The sequence below is a fragment of the Brachyistius frenatus genome, unplaced genomic scaffold (genome assembly GCF_029030835.1).
Source record: "Brachyistius frenatus isolate BFR_SWC_R1_liver_20210118 unplaced genomic scaffold, ASM2903083v1 Contig_49, whole genome shotgun sequence".
In the NCBI taxonomy this organism is placed as follows: Eukaryota; Metazoa; Chordata; class Actinopteri; family Embiotocidae; genus Brachyistius; species Brachyistius frenatus.
The window spans coordinates 187,005-206,391 of NW_027210648.1; the positions used below are offsets into that span (position 1 = coordinate 187,005).

The 19,387-nt window shown below is 40.8% G+C and overlaps 1 protein-coding gene across 1 annotated transcript; it reads left to right on the forward strand.

Annotated features, from left to right (window-relative positions):
- Positions 1-8,672: 8,672 nt before the first annotated feature.
- On the forward strand, positions 8,673-11,519 carry glulb (glutamate-ammonia ligase (glutamine synthase) b). Its single transcript, XM_069703947.1, has 7 exons — positions 8,673-9,013; positions 9,414-9,596; positions 9,705-9,866; positions 9,951-10,097; positions 10,202-10,329; positions 10,438-10,637; positions 10,708-11,519. Exons 2-7 carry the CDS (start codon positions 9,431-9,433, stop codon positions 11,024-11,026), a joined length of 1,122 nt encoding a protein of 373 aa, XP_069560048.1. The 5' UTR covers positions 8,673-9,013; positions 9,414-9,430; the 3' UTR covers positions 11,027-11,519.
- Positions 11,520-19,387: the final 7,868 nt, after the last annotated feature.

A 19,387-nucleotide genomic window follows, 5' to 3' on the forward strand; every position in this document is an offset into this window, starting at 1 on the left:
ATCACAACAACTCTGGGCATGTGAGTTCAAACTTCTGACCTGCTCTGCTGACAGTAATTGTCCTTGAGCAATGGATAAATCCCTGTGTTTCTGACAGGTATACAAGTGAAAACATATATGAAACTTCATGTGATGTTATTTAATTTCTCTAACTGTTGCTGTGAAGCTCAAAATGTTAGGCTTATGTGTGTTTATTAAAAACAAACCTTCCTATTAACTGTTCACTGAGTTATTATTGTTGAAGCAGCTATAGGTGGACAAACTTGTTCCCTGCTTACTGGTACTGACGAGTTGACTAAAGCCAAGTTTTCTTTATTACGTTGTACTTGTATTTGGTACACAAATCAACTATACAAATAGAATAACAAGTCCAAAAGCCAGGCGCCAAAGGCACAGGACCCCCAACTGCCAGTTTTACTTCATATTTATATTCTACTTATTTGAATATTTTTTATTTCATTAATTACAAGTTTGTCAGAAATTACAACCACTAAATTCAATTCAATTCAATTCAATTCAATTCAATTCAATTCAATTCAATTCAATTCAATTCAATTCAATTCAATTCAATTCAATTCAATTCAATTCAATTCAATTCAATTCAATTCAATTCAATTCAATTCAACTTTATTTATATAGCGCCAAATCACAACACAGGTTATTTCATGGCACTTAACACATTAAAGTCGTTACAGCAAGACTTTACAATATTATACAGAGAAACCCAACAATTCAACAATTCCCACATAAGCTAGGAGGGGGAAAAAAAACTCCTCTTTAAGGGAGAAAAACCTCCAACAGAGGGAAGGAAAAACTCCCTCTTGACAGGAAGAAACCTCCGACAGAACCAGGCTCAGAGGTGGGCGGAGCATCTGTTAACAGAACCAGGCTCAGATGTGGGTGGCCATCTGCCTCGACCGGTTGGGGTGAGAGGAGAGCAGAGAGAGAAAAGGACAGCATAGAGATACAAGAGAAGAACTGTTGGTGGAGATGACAAGCGCAGAGCAGAGACATGCAGCTCCATGACGGGACATCTGGAAAAGAAAGAACAGAAACTATGCGAGTGAGGGAACTGAATGGAGACAACAGACAATAAGAAGAAACTATGGGAGAGAAAAGGATGGTGAGGTATGAGTCAGTTAAAGAGTAGGAGGAAAGAAAAGAAGCTCAGCATGTAACAAGGTCCCCCAGCAGCCTCGGCCTATAACAGCATAACTAAGGGTTGGTTCAGGTCTACCTGAGCCAGCCCTAACTATAGGCTTTATCAAAAAGGAACGTTTTGAGTCTAATCTTAAAGCCAGAGAGGGTTTCTGCCTCTCGAACACAAACTGGGAGCTGGTTGGTTCCACAGGGGAGGAGCCTGAAAACTGAAGCTCCGCCTCCCATTCTACTTCTGTAAACTCTAGGAACCACAAGTAGACCAGCGTACTGAGAGAGAAGTGCTCTGCTAGGATTATATGGTTCTATAAGATCTCTAAGATATGATGGAGCCTGGTCATGTAGAGCTTTGTAAGTCATCAAGAGAATTTTTAATTCTATTCTTGATTTCACAGGAAGCCAGTGAAGAGAAGCTAAAACTGGAGAAATATGATCTCTCTTGCTAAATCCCATCAGTACTCTTGCTGCAGCATCTTGGATCAGCTGCAGGTTTTTAATGAGTAATTTGGACATCCTAACAGCAAGGAATTACAATAATCTAGTCTAGAAGTAACAAACGCATGAATGAGTTTTTCTGCGTCACGCTGAGGAAGGATTTTCCTGATTTTACTAACATTACGTAGATGAAAGAAGGCAGTTCTGGAGATTTGCTTTATATGGTGTCTAAAGGACAAATCCTCATCAAATATGACTCCAAGGTTCCTCACAGTTTTGCTGGAGGCCAAGACAACATCATCTAGAGTAACTAAGTGATTACAGAAAGAGTTTCTGAGGTGTTTAGGACCAAGTACAAGAACTTCTGTTTTGTCTGAATTTAGAAGCAGGACATTTTTGGTCATCCAGGCCTTTATGTCTTTTAGACAGGCTTCAAGTTTTACTAACTGATTAGTTTCATCTGGTTTTATAGAAAGATATAGCTGAGTGTCATCTGCATAACAATGGAAGTTGATGCAGTGCTTCCTGATGACATCTCCTAATGGAAGCATGTACAAAGTAAAAAGTATTGGGCCTAACACTGAGCCTTGTGGAACTCCATAACTAACTCTTGTTTGTCTGGAAGACTCATTGTTGACGTGGACAAATTGGAATCTATTTGATAAGTAGGATTTAAACCAGTCTAATGCAGTTCCTTTAATCCTCGTAACGTCTTCTAATCTCTGTAATAAGATCGTATGATCAATCGTATCAAAAGCAGCGCTGAGGTCCAGAAGAACAAGTACAGAGACGAGTCCATTATCTGAGGCTAACAAAAGGTCGTTAGTAACTTTCACCAGAGCTGTTTCTGTGCTATGATGAACTCTAAAGACTGAAAATCTTCAAACAGATCATTCCTTTGTAAATGATCACAAAGTTTATTTGCAACAACTTTTTCAAGGATTTTAGAAATAAACGTCAGGTTGTAAATTGGTCTGTAGTTTCCTAAAACAGCTGATCAAGAGTCGGCTTTTTAAGTAAAGGCTTAATTACAGCCACTTTAAAAGCCTGCGGTACATAACCAGTTACAATAGATAGGTTGATCTGATCTAATATGGAAGTATTAATTAAAGGGAAGACTTCCTTAAAAAGTTTAGTTGGGATGAGATCTAACAGACAGCTAGAGGATCCAGATGAAGAAATAATTCTAGTTAACTCAGAGAGCTCAATAGGAGAGACATTTTCCAAGTATACATCTGGTCCTACAGTTGCTTCCAGGGCTGCTGTTGCTTAGCAACACATCAGTGATGGTGTCAGGAAGGGTCGGCCCGATTCTCTCCCTAATAGTAAGAATTTTATTGGTAAAGAAGTTGATAAAGTCATTACTGCTGAGAGCTGAAGGAATAGAGGACTCAACAGAACTGGGACTCTTTGTCAGCCTGCTACAGTGATGAAAAGAAACCTGGGGTTGTTCTTGTTGTCCTCTATTAATGATGAATAATATAAAGTTCTGGCCTCACGAAGAGCTTTCTTATATCCTATACATCAAATTCTGTGAACACTCCACCGTACCATCCCGGACTGTACACTGCTTCCCCAACAACAAGCCGTGGATCACCAGTGACCTAAAAGTTCTCTTAATAAGAAGAAAGCAGCCTTCAGATCTGGGGACAGGGAGGAGTTCAGGAGAGTGCAGCGCCACCTGAAGGAGAAGATGAGAGAGTGCAAGGACTCCTACAGGAGGAAGCTGGAGGCCAAACTCCAGCAGAACAACGTGAGGGAGGTGTGGACCGGTATGAAGGAGATTACTGGGTTCAAGGGGAGAGAGAGACAACCAGGGGGAACCTGGAGAGGAACAATCAGGGGGAACCTGGAGAGGAACAACCAGGGGGAACCTGGAGAGGAACAACCAGGGGGAACAACCAGGGGGAACCTGGAGAGGAACAACCAGGGGGAACCTGGAGAGGAACAACGAGCTAAACTGTTTCTTCAACAGGTTTAGTTCACCACCCTCATCTGTCTCCTCCACACCTTACACCTCCCAAACACCTCTGCTGCCTCCCCCCTCCCCCCTCTGCCCTCCTGGTGAACTGCATAGACACAGAGCCCTCAATCTCAAAGGGCTCTTCCTCCATCACCATGACCCCCCCTCCCCCCACCCCTCTCTCTGTGACGACTGGCCAGGTTAGGAGACAGCTGGAGAGACTCCACCAGCGCAAGGCTGCAGGACCTGACGGCATCAGCCCCGGGGTTCTGAAGACCTGCGCCGTCCAGCTGGCTGAGGTCCTACAACACCTCTTCAACCTGAGCCTGAAGCAGGAGGAAGTCCCGGTGCTGTGGAAGACGTCCTGCCTGGTTCCTGTACCGAAGAGGACGACTCCATCCGGCCTCAACGACTACCGACCGGTTGCCCTCACATCTCATGTGATGAAGGTGCTGGAGAGGCTGGTCTTGGCCCACCTCAGGCCGCTGGTGAAATCTTCTCTGGACCCGCTGCAATTTGCGTACCAGCCTCATGTGGGAGTGGACGACGCCATCATCTACCTGCTGCAACGAGCTCAGTCTCACCTGGATGGAACCGGTGACTCTGTGAGAATCACTTTCTTTGATTTCTCCAGTGCATTCAACACCATCCAACCACTGCTGCTGAGTGAGAAGCTGCGGGTGGTGGGGGTGGACGTGTCCACCGTCTCCTGGATCACTGACTACCTGACAGGCAGATCACAGTTTGTCCGTCTGGGCAGTGTGCTGTCTGATACGGTGGTCAGTGGTACTGGAGCTCCACAGGGAACTGTTCTGTCCCCCTTCCTGTTCACCTTATACACAACTGACTTCCAGTACAACTCAGAGTCAAGACATCTGCAGAAGTTCTCTGATGACTCTGCAGTGGACGGTGTATAAGGGATGGACAGGAGGAGGAGTACAGGGCAGTAGTGGAGGACTTTGTGGAGTGGGCGGGAAGAAATCACCTGCTCCTGAACGTGGCCAAGACCAGAGAGATGGTGGTCGACTTCAGGAGGAAGACGACGGCTCCACAACCGCTGAGAGTTCTGGGAGAGGAGGTGGACATGGTGGAGGAGTACAAGTACCTGGTGTCTCCATCGACAACAGACTGAACTGGAAGACCAACATCAACGCTGTCTACAAGAAGGGGATGAGTCGACTCTTTTTCTTGAGGAAACTTCGATCCTTCAAGATGTTGGAGATGTTCTACCAGTCTGTTGTGGCCAGTGCATTGTACTTCACTGTGGTCTGCTGGGGGGGCAGCATTGGAGCCGGAGACACCAACAGACTTAACAAACTGGTTAAGAAGGCCGGCTCCATCATCGGCTGCAAACTGGACAACCTGGAAAAGGTGGTGGAGAGGAGGACGCTGAACAAACTATTATCCATATTGGATAATCCTGTCCACCCTCTCCACCACCTGCTGCAGGGACAGAGGAGCACTTTCTCTAAAAGACTCCTCCAGCTCCGCTGTCACAAGGACAGATACAGGAGATCATTCCTGATACAGGAGATCATTCCAGATACAGGAGATCATTCCTGATACAGGAGATCATTCCTGATACAGGAGATCATTCCAGATACAGGAGATCACCTCTGGAAAAAGACTGTACAATAACTCACCTCTTGAAAAATCCATCACTTGTTTGTTTAAATATAAATATATATATATATATATATATTTATATATATATATATATATATATATATATACTGTACTGTATATATTGTATATACTGTGCATTTTTATATTTAATAGTTTTTACTGTTATTTTATTGCTTTCCTGTATCTATAAATGCTGCTGTAGCGAGAAAAAAAAAATTCCCCTTGGGGATTAATAAAGTAACTACCTATCTACCTACCTACCTAAAGAAGCTGCAGAGGAGCTGTAAGACTGCAGCTCTGCGTCCTGGCCTCAACCCTGGATGTCAGGTTTTAGGGCTGTTGAGACACGGCCATATTTCTAGAAAGAAGAGCTGCACCATCCAAGGTAGGATGGATGCCGTCTCTCCGGATCAGACCAGATTTTCCCCAGAAAGTATTCCAGTTGTTAATGAAGCCCACATTGTTAGCGGGACATCACCTCGACAACCAGCGGTGAAGTGAAGACGTACGGCTGAACATATCATCACTGGTCCGGTTAGGAAGGGGTCCAGAGAAAACTACGGAGTCCCACATTGTTTTTGAAAAGTTTCACACCGATTCCACGTTAACGTTAGTGACCTCCGATTGGCGTAACCGGGTGTCGTTACTGCCGACGTTAATAACAATCTGACTGGATTTATGATTAGCCTTAGTCAGCAGTTTCAGGTTTGATTCAATGTCGCCGGCTCTGGCCCCGGGAAGACATCTGACTCTGGCCCCGGGAAGACATCTGTCTTTGGCCCCGGGAAGACATCTGACTCTGTCCCCGGGAAGACATCTGACTCTGTCCCCTGGTTTCGCTGACTTCACGTTCTGCAAAATAGAGTCTCCAATAACCAGAGTTGGTTTCTCAGCGGGTGTTTCGCCGAGTGGGGAAAATCGGTTGGAGACGTGAAGGGGTCGGTGGTGAACCGTGGGCTTCTGCTTGGGACTAGGCCTCCTTCGTACTGCCACCCAGCCGCCCGGCTTTTCGGGTGCTGCAGTGGACCGGCTGACTAAGCCTGCAGCCCTGGACAGCTGTACACCCCCTCCATGAGAAGCTCCTACGGCTAGCTGGTTATTTAGCATGGCGCACAGCTGCGATTCTAATTCGGTGACCCTGGCCTCCAGAGCCCTAACTGCACTACATGTATTACAGGTACCATTATCATTAAGGGAGACAGGGTTGTAACTAAACATATCACACACCGAGCAGGAAAAAGAAGAGGTGGAGGGAGAGAGGGAAGCCATTGCTGACTGCTAAGCTAGCAGCACCAAAACGCCAAGTTAAGTGAACGTTGGTCAAAGATTTAACAGTAGAATTGCTCAAGAAGAGCAAACGTGAGTTTTAACTTGAGATTAGAAGAAGTGTGGAGAGAGTTAAGATGCGTATAATTCAGGAAAAGAAGCTGGAATAGCAGAGAAGTAACACTAGTCACAATGTTTGTAGACAGGAAGTGACGCAATACACTCACCGTAACGTCAGACGAGATCAATCCAATCCCATTAAATTAATCTCACTCCCAAAGCATCAGTGGTAGCCTGAATTTCTATCTCTGTGGCACAATAAATGTCAACTAGGCCAGCTCTTATCCATCTTTGGCCCTTCTCTTGCAAAGAGACTGACAATATCTACTGTAGTTTTATGGTCGTTATTGTTTTAGTTTATACTGAGCTCTTTTATTGCAAATTTGCATTTTATGAAAATGTATCCACTTTGGTGTGTCAAATAATAACCACAGAAAACCTCCGTCAGGTAAACAGGAGCCCAACAACACATTTTTGCTTCCAATGAGCTAAATTCTGCCGTGTAAATTGTCTTTATCTGTGTGTAATCTTGACACTTTTCTGCAGTGCTGAACAACATTCTTCAACAAGATATTCCTGTACTTCTTTTTTTTATGATGGAGGAACCCCACACGAGTTCAACAGAGTTGAGATTGGTCTGTGAAGGCCAAGATTCATTTTATTATCAAACCCTTCACAAATCTGTTTCGCCACCCACTCATTTAGTTTATTTTTAACCCATTTGTATGTCTGCAATGTACTTGAGTCCAACTTTCCCAACCAGGAACGCACACACCACCGTTTGTGGATTCCAACCCCAGACTCGTAGACTTTTGTGAACCTACCATCGCATGGAAATATTATACATTTTATACACATTTTGCCAACATGACATGTCTGGGAAATTTGGGATATGCACTAGAATTTTTCAACAAGTTTTTATAATCAAAACACAGGTAGGTCTCAAATATACATGTGTTTGTGTGTGTTTGTGTGTGTTTGTGTGTGATTGTGTGTGTGTGTGTGTGTGTGTGTGTGTGTGTGTGTGTGTGTGTGTGTGTGTGTGTGTGTGTGTGTGTGTGTGTGTGTGTGTGTGTGTGTGTGTGTGTGTGTGTGTGTGTGTGTGTATATGTATATATATATATACGGCCAGAGGTGGGGTTCATTTGGCTGTATGCACCCCTTACATCTGCATAAATCCACCATTTTATTGATTGTGGTGCGGCGTATAAGTAGCCCAACAGGGATAAAAGTAGGCTATATAAAGAGAATTACATTGTATAATATTATATAGTGTATTAATCTATAGTATAGAATGGTGTTGTATTATGTATAGTGTAGTAAGTATATTATTGTATAGTAATTACAACAGGTTTGTAACCCCCACATCACCCAAATACTATCATGCATGACCTCAGTATATGCATTTGATAGGCCTACTACTTCATACTCCCAATCTGGTACATTTCAGAGGGAAATATTGTATTTTCTGCAACACTACTTTTAACTGACATCTATGTTACTAGTTACCTTTAAAATAAAGATTTGATAACAAGCTGTGAAATATGCTGTTCAACACATTGTTAAAGATTAAATCAGTGGTTTCCAACCTTCTTCCAAAAAGTAGTGTGTTGACAACTCCATCAAACTATTGGTCAAATTCATATTTAAATGACATTTGAAGATTGAATATTGTTCACAAAAGAACATTGATCTTCTCAGAACAAATAGTTCTGTTCATAGCAATCCTCTTTAGCGTCTTTAGAGGGGGCAATACTTTTTTTTTTTTTCCTACAGTCTCTTATTACTCTCAGTACTAAGTGTATAACATGCTTGTATCTATCTGTAGCCTACACAGCACAGTACTGCTTCCACATCGTTCAATGACAATGTACTCTGGATGGAAGCTCTCCAATGCTGAATTTCACCAAAATCAAAAGTACACAGCAATAGGGTCCTTACCCCACCATCACCAAAATACTAAGTGCTTGACCTCACGGTCCACAATTTGAGTATGTGAATATTTAATATTAATCATAATTTAAGACTTAACTCTAAAGGAACAAAGTGTTCTGTTTCTTACAATAAGCTTCAGAGTCACTAGAGGGCGCATTGCTTGTTTTTCACTCCCCCATAGTCAGCCTGTGATCACTGACAGAATGTGACATTTTCTTTCTGTGTGTCAAATTTTGAATCTGGCTTGTTTTGCCGTCACAGCTCAACCAGGGTAAGTCTTAATACAATATGCAGATAAAACGTCAGCGAGCACTGAAGCCTCTGTGTGGGTTTGTTCCTTTGTTACACGCAGCCAGAGTGTAACACAGCCGCTCTCCTGCATCGCTTCGTCTCGGACTGGTCACGTTGTCCTTCGACCAATCAGAGGCGGCGGATATGCTTGGCAGCGCTATAAATCTAACGTGGAAGCAGTGAAGGGAAGCAGGAATGAACAACAATAAAAACCTACACGACAAGCGCACATCCAGAGACTCTGTTCATCTGTTGTTATTTTCCTTCACTTAACATAAGGTAAGTTACGTATTTATTTGCAGATGCACTGATGGCTTCATTTTACAAGCCCATTCGTTTTCTGCTGGAGTGCCGCAAAAATCTGTTACAGCAATGTTTGCTTTTCTCTAGTATAGCTACATGCTGTGTAATGTCAGCCCTACTTTGTGTAATTTTTTTTTTCTTCACTTCACAAACAGCCGTTTGAATCAGAGCAATAAATGAGAAGACGGTCAGTTTGTGTTGTTGTTGCTGTTGCATAATCTGGCATGATGGAGATTTTCCTTGACCGTAACATTCAGTTGAACCTCTCTTGATGCCTCATGGACTTTTTCTTGACCTCTTCTCTTGCATTTTACGCGTGCATTCAGTCACAGTGGTCAGTAAGTGAAGCCCATCATGTGTCCTCTCTGCTCTGTAGGTTTTGGAGTCAAGAAAATGGCCACCTCAGCAAGTTCAAAACTGAACAAAGTTGTTAAGCAGCAGTACATGAATCTCCCTCAGGGGGACAATGTCCAAGCCATGTACATTTGGATTGATGGGTCTGGCGAGGGGCTGCGATGCAAGACCAGAACTTTGGATTTTGAACCCAAAACAATTGAGGGTAAGATCTGGCCCCTAATCTGATCAATAGCATCCAACATAACATGATTGGAGATATTTTTTAGGACTTTGAAGCGGGTCTTTTATGTCAGTTGTTTTCCTCTGTCAGATCTCCCTGAGTGGAACTTTGACGGTTCCAGCACCCACCAGTCAGAGGGCTCCAACAGCGACATGTTCCTGATCCCTGCAGCCATGTTCAGGGACCCGTTCAGAAAAGACCCCAACAAGCTGGTGCTCTGTGAAGTGCTCAAGTACAACCGCAAGCCAGCAGGTTCGCAGAAAAGAACAAACCTGGACGTAAACATACTTCAAGCCGTATCGCGTTTTGACTCATTTTTTAATGCTGTTCCAACAGAGACCAACCTGCGGCACACCTGTAAACAGATTATGAGCATGGTGGAGAATATCCACCCGTGGTTCGGTATGGAGCAAGAGTACACTCTCCTCGGCACAGATGGACATCCTTTTGGCTGGCCCTCCAACGGCTTCCCAGGTCCACAAGGTAAGTGTCAGATTTCATGCTTGAGTCATTGTTTATTGAAATCCAATTCATAAAAAATTTGAATGGCCACTGAGTGTCTCTATCTAATATCTTTCCACCTGTAGGGCCTTATTACTGTGGAGTGGGAGCAAATATGGCATATGGTCGAGACATTGTGGAGGCGCACTACAGAGCCTGTTTGTACACTGGAGTTCAGATCTGTGGAACCAATGCTGAAGTCATGCCAGCACAGGTACTTTTCATCTGTGGCATGATAAAACTGTGTAATACAGTTATTATTACATTATTAGCAGTCAACAATGTACTTAAATGTAAATAACACTGTCTTTTGTTGTTTCAGTGGGAGTTCCAGGTTGGGCCTTGTGAAGGTATCAACATGGGGGACCATCTGTGGGTTGCTCGCTTCATCCTTCATAGAGTTTGTGAGGATTTCGGTGTGGTGGCGTCCTTTGACCCCAAACCTATTTCAGGGAACTGGAACGGCGCTGGCTGCCACACCAACTTCAGTACAAAAGACATGCGAGACGACGGAGGACTCAAGTAATAATATTAATTAATATTTAGAATAAGTGATTCATAGCATGTTCCTAACTTCCTCTTTTCTTCACAGAATCATTGAGGAGTCCATTGAAAGGCTGGCAAAGAGACACAGGTATCACATCTGTGCCTACGATCCCAAAGGCGGCCTTGACAATGCCAGACGCCTCACAGGTCATCATGAAACCTCAAACATTGATGAGTTCTCAGCTGGCGTGGCCAATCGTGGGGCCAGCATCCGCATACCCCGCTCAGTGGGGCAGGACAAGAAGGGCTACTTCGAGGACCGCCGTCCATCTGCCAACTGTGACCCTTATATCGTCACAGAGGCACTGGTGCGCACTTGTTTGCTTAAAGAAGAGGGAGAGGAGCCTACAGAGTACAGCAAATGAAGTGTAAGAAAAAAGTGTCATAAACAGTATTGCTTTTAGCCTTGTGTCAACTTCAAGACCATACAGACTTATTTGAAATTGAAATAATGATTGAGGTATTCCTGCATTCTTTGTACATTCAGTCATGTGGAGGAACTGACACAAGCACTGCCTATGTGTCAACAACACATATAGTCATAGTGTCATGGTAGCTAGTGGTTTATAAAGATGTACACTATTATAATGAGTTTAACTTGTACTAATGGAAACTGTCAAAGTGCAGCCACATTTTGCTGTATCTCCTGTTACTATGGCTCAAAGGATCCCAAAGGCATTTGAATGTTTTATCTGTCTTGGCCTCTGTCACGATGGTGGTTAAATCACGATGGTGGATAGATGAGGTAATCACGTAAACAAATCTAGGTTTATATGTTTTTTTAAATAATGTATGTCTGTTTTGTCTCTATTTTCACTTGTAATTGTAGAACTCTTAAATAAAAAGCTAACATTTGTACACCTGACTTTTGTTTACAATTTAATTTCACACACATAATATTTTACCTGAAGTTGTTTTCCAACTGAAACCAGTTTGTCACGAGCAGACTGTCAGATGATATGAAAGTTTGCAGTGTGACTGGCATTAAGGGAAAATGCCCTGTAATGTTGAGCAAACGCTGTGTAATTTAGACAAGTTATATCCATTTCCTCCTACTTATACAAACAGCTAAACACACGAGAAAATGAAGAGAACAGTGAACCTTTGAAGGGGTTTTTGCAGCTTCATCATTGACTGTAAATGTGGTGGCAGGATGCATGTGAGCACACTGGCTTTGCTTAATACTTTCTGTGGCACAGGTCAATCCAAAAATAGTGTGTGCAACTGTCTTCGTGGAATGTTTTTTTGATACAAGCCTTGATCACACATAGGGTGCAATGAACTTTGTCTGAAGACCAGGGAACCCATGCAAAAGGAATGGCATTTAATTTGTAGCATTTGGCTATACAGTATCCTGTGTAACATCGTATGAGCTACCGAAACAAGTTTAGGTAACTAATATGATTTTCTAATTTGTGAAAAACTTTGCACACAACTTTAGCTGATAAGCAAAGTTTATTAACAACCTCTATCATCACATTAAAACACGCACGCAAACCAGGCTGAATAACCATTTAAAACCTAAACCTTCTGTCATTTAGACAGATATAATGTACAATTTACTACTGTTAACTAATGATAGATCTATATATACAAATTGTTTTGTCTCTTATGGATATATCCTTATCATTTGGGAATTTAACCTAAATTGAACATGTCTAACCATGTTTTTTTCAGTTTATTTTAGTCCAATGGCCGTGAATTGTGATCACTCATTCGAGTAAGGAGACAGTGTGAGTTTTGTCTCAAGTTCTATTTCTTCAAAAGTCATGTTATTTCCAAATGTCCTTGAGCAAGACATTAAGCCTCTACTCACAAGTAGCTGTTAAAGGTAAATGTGTGATACATGTATACAGAATCATATATATACAGAGGAATATGAGTCGGCAAAAAAAAACTGCTAATAAAAAACTTAAATGTATACTGTTAATTCTGCTGTAAAACATACGTAGTCAACACCTGTATGAAAGGTAGAAGCAAGTAACCTGATTCATTCGATGAGGATGTTGTGTGTTTGAGGACAGATGTAAGGCAGCAGGCAGGTTTTTCTTTCACTAAAGACGCAGTGGGTGTCCCCAGTCTTGTTTGACTGGTTCTGGTTCAGCCTGAGCTTAAGTCTGTCTTCAATGGTGAGTCTGTGTTTTTAAAAATAATTGCCCTTTGGCTTGATACTGTATGATTGTACAGTTTGTTCCATGTGAACTCACACTTATGACGTTCTCACGTAACATAAAACATGTTGTGTTTGCAACCAAAATGAAGTCCTGGGCAATGAGTCTCGTCAGCCAAGCATAACTCAGTTAATTTCAAAAAAGGTAATGCTGTGTATAATAGTTCTTATATACGTATGTTATTCATGTATGCCCCTAAATTAAATGTGCATGTTATGGTATTTCCTTGGAGAAATGTATTTGACAAGAGTCTCAGAACACACCAAATTCAATTTGCCTCAGCGTTTCCAGCCAAACAAAGAAGTCCAAATCACATTCCACCCTCCCTAAATCATGTGCAGCCACCAAACTCAGGACATTTTCCTGCTTTTGAAAAAAGGCATTTCAGTCAAAATCATAGATATACAGTGTATGCTATAGCTATGCAATATGTATTTTTTTACGTTTGCGTACATTGTAGTGAGAAAAAGGCCCTGACTACAAATAGGTTGTTTTTATTAAAGCTATCAATACACACTGTAGTGATGCTTGAGGAAGTGGACCTCCAATCAAAATGCGTTTTCTTACATGTGCATGTACTCCACTGCATATTTAATTTTGCACAACCTGTTGAAATGTTGCTATTGCATTACAAGTGGGGCCCCTCCTCAGTTTCTCCTATGTTATTTGACCCTATTGTACCATCTGTCCAGGTCGGGGGTGGGGGGGTGTAAGAGTTACTGAATGCACATCTTTGCCACAATATGAAGATAAGTATTAATATTTGAGATTAGACAACCAGGACAGACCTTGATAAAGGAGGTCTCATGAAAAAAAAAAACATAATGCCTTGAGCTTCGTTTCCATGGCAGCCACAGTCTAGGATCAAGTAATCTCATGCGTGGAAGAAAGATGGGAGTGGGGTTCCATATTAGGCTATTACATAACAACAGGCAGGCCAAGAATATGTATAATAGGCACAGACAAAGGCAACATTTATTTGTATAATTTATTTCATACCTCCAAGCAACAAAAAGTGCTTTACAGAATGCAAGGAAAACAAGTATTTTAAACTTGTTTTAATCACGGCACGTTTCAAACGCAAACAATAAGACCAATAAAAGCAAACAATTAAAAACACATAGATGTTAAATAAAAGCAGTGGTAAACAGATGAGACTTCAGTTCAGATTTAAAAGTGGTCAGCATTGTCTCCAGACTAATTTTTTCTCAAAGTTTCTTAAAGATTCTAGGGGCATAGAAGTTAAAAGCAGATTAACCCTGTTCAGATTTTACTCTGGGAAACAACCACTTATCCAGAACCAGGTGACCTCAGATGTCTGGAGGGTTGCTACTGGTTTTGGATATCTAACGAATATCTTGGACCCAAACTGGTCAGGGATTTGTGGACAAGTAGTAGGATTTTGAAGTTGATTTTCTAAAAACTAGAAGCTAGTGCAACGATATGAGCACTGGACCTTTTTAGTCCTGGTTATAACCCTGGCAGCAGCATTTTGGATTAGCTGGATCTGTCTGATCACAGCCTTAGAAATACCTATGAATAACCAATTGCAGTAATCAAGCCAGCTTGAAATAAAAACATGTATGAGTTTCTGATGTGTGCACTATTTTTAGGGTAAAAGCTGTTTTTGTAATTGATTTGATATGACTATTAAAATTTAGGCCCAAAGACAACAGCTTTAGTTTTGTCCTTATTTAATTGAAGGTAATTCTGGAGCATCCAGCAACTGATTCAATGGATGCGCTGTCCCAGAGAGTTGATTGAACTGTAATCATTTGTGACACAGCTATGTACATTTGTGTATCATCTGCATATGTATGAAATGAAACCTTTAAGTTTTGAATGATTTCAGATAATGGAAGCATGTACAGTTTAAGAAACAGAGGTCAGAGAATTGAACCTTGTGGGACTCCAAATGTTGTTGGGACTGCTTTGATCTGCAGTTGCAAATCAATATAAAAAAGGGTGTTGCAGGTAGGATGTGAATCATTACAGGACCATATCAGGAAGTCTTCAAGTATATCAATTAATATGCTGTGATCGAGGCTGCATGTAAAAGGGTTTGAGGTGCAGGACAAAGAACATAGTTTACTAACCACGCTAAAAACGCTCTTTTTGAAAAAACTCAACAAAAAAAAAGAAGTATAGTTTCACATTGCAAGACACCCTAAATAATCTCACACAGACTATTTATTGTAAATAAAAAAGATCAGAAATTAAGATTAGTCAGAAACTTTACACTTAATCAGATAACTTGGGTCCAAACCACAATTGAAGCACCATCCTTGACTTCATTGGGTCTAATTTCATCATATGAATGCAATCTCTCATGCTTTGGAGGTCCTTTAGGCCCAACTATCACTACTATTAGAAGTGACATATACTGGCTGTGACAGTCCCCAAACCTCCTCCCCTGTGGTAGTAGGTTGGGGGATATGTAGTGAGAATCATCACAACGTGGCTGCTGTCATGGTTGCAAACCTTTGCAGCTGTGAAAGCAGAACTGTACAGTGAGACAGAGAGACTAGAGAACCCTGGTGCACAGAAGGACATCAAACCAATGTCAATTGTGACAAACATCAATGCCATTTTAAACAAACATGTCACAGCTGCACCATGAGAACCATCCTTACTGTCTTGATTAAATCTGACTTTAAAGCACAGCTGTTATTTATTATTTATTTATTATTTATTTATTTATTTATTTAGGATGAACACAGTTACTAAAATACTTCTTGCAGCAGGATAACAGGAGAAAACAAGATTCAGTTCAAGTCAGATCCAAATTCAGCACTAAAATGCCAGTAATGGTTGGAAAAGGAGAGTCTTTGTGTGCTTTTGTGTACGTGTCCAGTTCAGTTTCGCTGTCTTGCTGCACTTGCACCACAGCTGACTTGCTAATAAGAAACATAAATATAAAAAAAACTGACAGGCCTGACAATAAGCTCATCATAGCTTACAATATTACATCTCACTTTATAGAATAGGATACATAATAGATTAGCTCTATTTGTAATAATAATATCTGTTACTTTTGAGGCCTGGAGAGAAAAATAACAAGTCCTAAAACACAAGTCTGCCATTTTGCTTTTTTTTATAGACACCATTCTCACCACTGTAGCAGATATATGTAGCTACAGCTGGGAGGCGTTGTGTTTAGTTCTGCATAAAGACTGAACACTGGGGGAAACAGCTACTAGTTGCCTGAAAACTTCACTGACAAAATTCCAGGAAGTTATTAGTATTAGCCACAACCATAGTCCATTACCCACAATAATAAAACGCAACTTGTAATTTGAAAAGATTAAGATATACCATGATAATTATGTCATGTCTCTGTCATAGCATTCTTTATTCATATACAAACCGCTGGCAACATGAGTGCAAATCCACTATTATCAGCGATCATGTCTAAATAAAGTCCAACATTACTCTAAAACAATAAACTCAGCTGACACCCCTTTTTTAAACATTATTTTTAAATGAACTAATACAACAAAAGAAGCTAATTTTGTAAAACTGTTGTAACCATGGAAGTTTTGTCTGTTTTTCTTTGCTGACATTACAGAAATGCATTATGTAAGAATTGGGAGGTTTTTATTTCTTTTGGACAGAGGCAGGGTAGCTGTCTCCCCATGCTTTGGATCTGTATGCCAAGCTCGATATCTTTCATACATACAAAGTGTAGTTTACCGTGCCTTAAAAGTTGAAGTGGATTTTTTATTTAATCAGGTTCCCTTGTCTTTACAATCATTACACTATTATAATTCATTTTGGGTTCCAAAGCTTCTCTCTGTGGTACATAGTGTAGATAAAAGGACAGGTTCCACATTTTTCTGGCATCATCTGTTTCCATTTGAAAATACTCACTTTGGTGTTTACATTTCTGTTTACCACTAGACCTACAGTTTACAGAAAGCTGCTAAAGGTTTCCCTGTATGGCAGGCACATAGAAACAGAACCAAAATCATGAATTTAAGATTTGTCTAGATTGCATTTTTGTTGTATTCAATTCAATGTAAAGTTAGTTTGTTTTATAGCATATACAGTACAGCACAATAACATGACCTTCGTTGCTAAGTCATTGCAAACATGAGAAGAGGTAAACATTGGGTCAAACCTTTTTTTCTCCTTGACAAGACCAGGCTACACACTTCTTACCCGAAGGTTATCCTGTTTTGTTGAAAACTCACTGGTGTCAAGTTGCTAATCCACAGCTGGGTGTGTGTGTGTGTGTGTGTGGGGGGGGGGGGGGGATATTTCTTTTTTTTGTTTTTACAAGCCCAGTGCTCTTTTTGTTCTTTGTGAAAAATTTAAAAACTGCAACATTTCTTTGAAATACCTGACTATGCCTGTTTTTTTTCTATTGACTACTCACAACAAACAAGTCTTTGCCCAGCAGGAAAAACTAATCAGCAATGAACTGATCTTAAATTGTCTTTGTTGCTTTTCTTCACAGGGAATATAATGAAACAAGAGGAGATTAATGAAAAAAAAAATCACTGCTAACATAGGATTGATACATTAAAAGCAGAAGTAACCTGGAGCAAGTTTTTCAATAACTGATCCAGCAATGTGGTTTCTGGGTTTCCCCTCAGTTGGAAACGTGCATTGCCTGGAGACAAAATCACCACCAAACAAAGGCGGCCCTCAACTTGAGCTCAGGTGTGGAGGAAAGAGGCCCAGGTGAGCTTCCTGCCTCCCTTTATAGCCTCTCTCCTCCATTCCTGCCTGGTTCCTAGTGCTAGACTGGTATGTGCCCGTCCACATAACACACATGCCAGGAAAGAAACCAATGTGTTTAGTGGTGTTTTCTACTGATCTGTTTTTAGACAGCGCTGTAGTTCAACTGTTCCTTACTACATACAACACATTAGAGTTGTCGGTTCTCAATGCTACTGATGGTGCTTCCTTCAACATATGAACATACTGAACAATTAATTCTGGACATCAGCAGTAAGGCAGGGGGAGAGAGAAGGTTAGCTAGGGGCTCGGTAGATGATTACCAGTGATTGAATCTGAGAATTAAGACAATAGTTACATTTGAATACAGTTTGTATTCATCACTCCTCACTGTCTTTGATGTCATAATGATGCTAACTCAGCTCTGTGGTGTTGCTCTATTGACTGCAACTATTGTAAGAAGTTTATTTTGTCCACTTGCTGTGCCTCTGAACAATGTGCAGTTTAAAATAAAGATGAAAAGGAAATCTTCCAATGAAAACATTTAATTTGGGGAATAAACAAAATGTGCTGTTTTTAAAAATGTGACTACAATTTTACAAGAAACTATTGGCACAAAAAGAGACATGGGAAAAATATACTGGAAAGTAAATCTATAGCAAGTCTGCATTAACTGGTACAATATGGCTTGATGCCATTTAGAGTACAATTTATGCAACTGGATGAATACTGAAGCAAATCCAACAATTTCCACAGAGAGCAGAGGTCTGTGGAAAATTCCTAGATCGGGTATGTTCTCAATTAAGGCGGTCCACTCCACCATGAAATTGAAGAACCACCCCCAGAATGATTCTGCACTTTTTTGAGCTCCAGTATGTTATGTATGAATGAATGAAATACTCATTCATGTCCAACATTTGCATAAAGAATATTGAACTTAATTAAAAAAAAAAAAAAAAATCTATTTATTTCAATTAATGGTCCTTTTAGACCTTGCAAAGTCTTTTTTTTTTATTATTCTAAATTCAGTCCAGATTAAAGGAAATAGCATTTGAAATGAATGAACAGCATTTGACCTAAGGTCACATTTCTCAAATTCAGAGTGAGTAAGCATGCATATCTTCTCCTTAATTTCTTTGAAGTGGTCAGAAGGGGAAAACTTTTTTCTGACAATGAGTCTGGAAAAACACAGTAATCTAATGAACCACAGTTTTTGACTCTGGCAAGGTTTTCCTGGGTCATGCTCCTTAAGCTGATGGTCATTGCAGCTTCGTCATCCAGGTTCATAAAGTCACTGAGTCACTTACATAGCCTCCACCAAAGCTTTGTTGTAACAGCTTCCAGTTGACAAATATACAAATAGTTCAACTCCTGCTGTCCAGTTTTAGTTTTAGTTTTCACTTTAACTGATGTTTACTTTTTTGTCACTATAAATTATTTATTTATAAAGAGATTCCCCTCTGAAAACGTTGAACTTGCTGGCCTATGCTTGCTGTTCTTTTCTCTCTGCACTCTCCTCACCTCAACTGGTCGAGGCAGATACACAGAAACAGTACATAGAGTGTATACACACACACACACACACACACACACACACACACACACACACACACACACACACACACACACACACACACACACACACACACACACACACACACACAGATTTTTGTCCAATTAGTGATTATCATACCACAGGGAAAAAAGGATAGCAAAACCATACATTCCTGAAACTGATGAAGACATGGACTGCGTTTGAGTATAAGATATAGACCTATATACGTATAGTCATATAAATATGGATAGATTATAGCAACAGTATATGCCCGTTGGTCTTACTGAATTATTCCTGGCTGAGTTTGAATGAGTCCC

Excerpts from the sequence above, each read along its gene's own strand:
- glulb (XM_069703947.1), top strand. The coding sequence starts at position 9,431 with ATGGCCACCTCAGCAAGTTCAAAACTGAACAAAGTTGTTAAGCAGCAG. Across the intron at positions 10,098-10,201 it reads CGGCTTCCCAGGTCCACAAG|GGCCTTATTACTGTGGAGTG; the intron begins GTAAGTGTCAGA and ends TTCCACCTGTAG. Across the intron at positions 10,638-10,707 it reads CGAGACGACGGAGGACTCAA|AATCATTGAGGAGTCCATTG; the intron begins GTAATAATATTA and ends TTTTCTTCACAG.